The sequence below is a fragment of the Austrofundulus limnaeus genome, unplaced genomic scaffold (genome assembly GCF_001266775.1).
Source record: "Austrofundulus limnaeus strain Quisiro unplaced genomic scaffold, Austrofundulus_limnaeus-1.0 Scaffold287, whole genome shotgun sequence".
NCBI classification, from domain to species: Eukaryota; Metazoa; Chordata; class Actinopteri; order Cyprinodontiformes; family Rivulidae; genus Austrofundulus; species Austrofundulus limnaeus.
In genome coordinates, this window is record NW_013952689.1 from 574,464 (window position 1) to 576,975 (window position 2,512).

At 39.5% G+C, this 2,512-nt stretch overlaps 1 protein-coding gene across 2 annotated transcripts in view; it reads left to right on the plus strand.

Moving 5' to 3' along the window:
• The first annotated feature begins 1,811 nt into the window (after positions 1-1,811).
• The window catches only part of rmnd1 (required for meiotic nuclear division 1 homolog), a 10,606-nt gene continuing 9,905 nt past the window's right edge, over positions 1,812-2,512 (plus strand). Inside the window, exons 1-3 of one of the 2 annotated variants that reach the window (XM_014021310.1) lie at positions 1,835-2,059; positions 2,180-2,268; positions 2,350-2,455. In XM_014021310.1, coding sequence (XP_013876764.1) covers positions 1,861-2,059; positions 2,180-2,268; positions 2,350-2,455 — 394 coding nt within the window. In that variant the 5' untranslated portion in view covers positions 1,835-1,860. Of the gene's footprint in view, positions 2,269-2,349; positions 2,456-2,512 lie in introns of both variants that reach the window. The other variant, XM_014021309.1, reaches the window with a different exon arrangement.

A 2,512-nucleotide genomic window follows, 5' to 3' on the forward strand; every position in this document is an offset into this window, starting at 1 on the left:
ATTATGGACTAAAATTAAAAACCACTGAGTAACTAAGCAGTTTAAATCAACTCACAAACTGTGATAAAATGTCCATCCAGAAATATATCAGAAACTTGCTGGTGAACACAAAAAATGTATTGTACTTTTAATCAGATGAAACATATAGCGACACATGACTTTGTCCATGTTTTACTTGTCTAATTTGAGACAAATTTGAAGAGGAAGTGGTCCTCTTTCTTACTCCATCACTTTATGCATTAGACCAGTACCACAATATGATGCTATCACCTTCATGTTTGACAGTTGGTTCAGTGTTCACAGGTTTGAAAGCTCCACCATGACTTCGTTTATACATACTTCCTGTCATTGTGCTCAAATTGCTTAGTCTTTTTTTTTTTTGGTGTACTCATTTATTCATTTATCTAAAACAATGACAACAACAACTAATTCTATTCAATCACAAATTAAATGAACGGTAGCAGAAGAAAAAAGTCATGATATCTGCCCCTGTAAGATGTTTAATATATGATGGAGCTTGATTGTTAAGAGCTTTGTATGTTGGGAGTAATATTTTAAATTCTATTCTGAATTTGACAGGGAGCCAGTGGAGAGAAGCTAAAACTGGAGGAATATGATCTCTCCTTCCAACTCTCATTAAAACTCTAGCTGCAGCATTTTGGATTAACTGAAGACTTCTTAAAGAGGTTTTTGGATGTCCAGGTAATTAAGAATTACAGTAATCCAGTCTAGACATGATAAATGCATGGATCAGTTTTTCTTCATCGAGTAGACACAAGTGATTTTGTTGTTGATTTTATACACTTAGTAGTGTGGCCAGATTTGTTGATATTCTTAAAGAGATTAATCATTTTTGCATTAAAGTATTTTGTCATGTTTCAAGCTAAGTGTTTGACTTTAATATCAGTTTTTCATCAGATGTTCAGACTAATTCTAAACAGTCTGATAGTTTGGTGTCCTTATGTTCACCACAGTGAACATGGAGCTCAGACAGAAGATTATTTATGTTAAAGATTAATAAGAAGCAAGAAAATAATATAAAAGCACTCAAACTGAACTCCAGATCCCTTTTCTGATCAAACCATTTCTTACATTATGAATCATATTGATGGAAGAAGACCCAGGCAGCTCCACTGTTGGCAGAAAGGCGCTAAATTTCTTAAAAACCTGACAGGAATTAATTTAAAGAACTAAAAGTTCTGGGACTTATCAAATCAAACTAGAGTTTTTCGTTAATTCTGAAAAAAACGTGTTGCCTCCGATAAAAAGGTCACACTCTAATATTTTGTTGGACCACCTTCAGCTTTGATTACAGCCTGCATTCACTGTGGCATTGTTTCTATAAGCTTCTGCAATGTCACAAGGTTTATTTCCATCCAGTGATGCATTCATTTTTCACCAAGATCCAGCATTATTCTGACCTTCTCCATCACATCCCAAAGACTCTCATGGACTCTGTGGAGCCAATCCATGTCTCATGCTCCCTGAACCACTCTTTCACAATAAGAGCCCCATGAGTCCTGGCACTGACACCTTGGAATATGCCCGTTACATGAAGGAAGAAAAAAATGGAATAACCTGGTCATTCAGTATATTCAGGTGGTCAGCTGACCTCATTGTTTGAGCTGAACCTAGACCTGACCACCTGCAGCAGCCCCACATCATAGACCTTAGTTAAATCCAGGTGGACACTTTGTTTTGTCCAGTTTGTGTTCATACCTGTAGCTGCTTACAAATGTGAGTCAGTCTGCTAATGGATACGGGTTGGCTAACTGATGTTTGTGTTTCTTGCTTCAGTAAATCAGAAACTAACCAAGACTTGTTTTTATTGTAGCTCACTGGTTCCTCCATCTGTGGAAGATGCTTCTCCGGATGATGTGGTCCAGACTGGGAGCTCAGCGGGTTTCAGAGAAGACCCCAGCTTTCATCACTGCCTCAAACATTGTTTGCCAAAGGTTTGAGTCCAAACCCAGGACTCTGTCTGGGCCGTGGATCTTTACAAGAACTCTTCACCAGCAGCACCTGCATAAAAAACACACTCCGTCTGCTTTTACTGGAGGTAGAAGTCTGAACCGTCCTCTTTTAATGAACTCTGAGCTCCTAACTAGTTGTAGAAGTGGAGCGATACGTTGTTGTTCAGCCAACGTTGTAAAATCAGTGTTAAAATCTACTTTAAAAGCAACATCAGTACCTGGGAAACGGGCTCCTAAAGGACCACGAACCAAACAGCCGTCTCGAGCCAACCAGCCTTCACTCATTGAGGACAAGGTGATCCTCTGTGCTCTGATCCGTCCACCTGTTGCTGTGTGTTGGTAGAGTTCTTAATGCAGGTGTGCTTTTTGTCTGCAGGATATGATGCAATGTATCGCCTTCGCAACAGCAGATCAGTATCACTTACCAACACTGAGCCAGGCTCTGATCAGCCAAGGCTTCCAGGAAGTGGATTTACCAAGGGGTAGGACCATTGATCTGTATTACTGGATTGGACAACACGTGACTCTGTGTGTGTGTG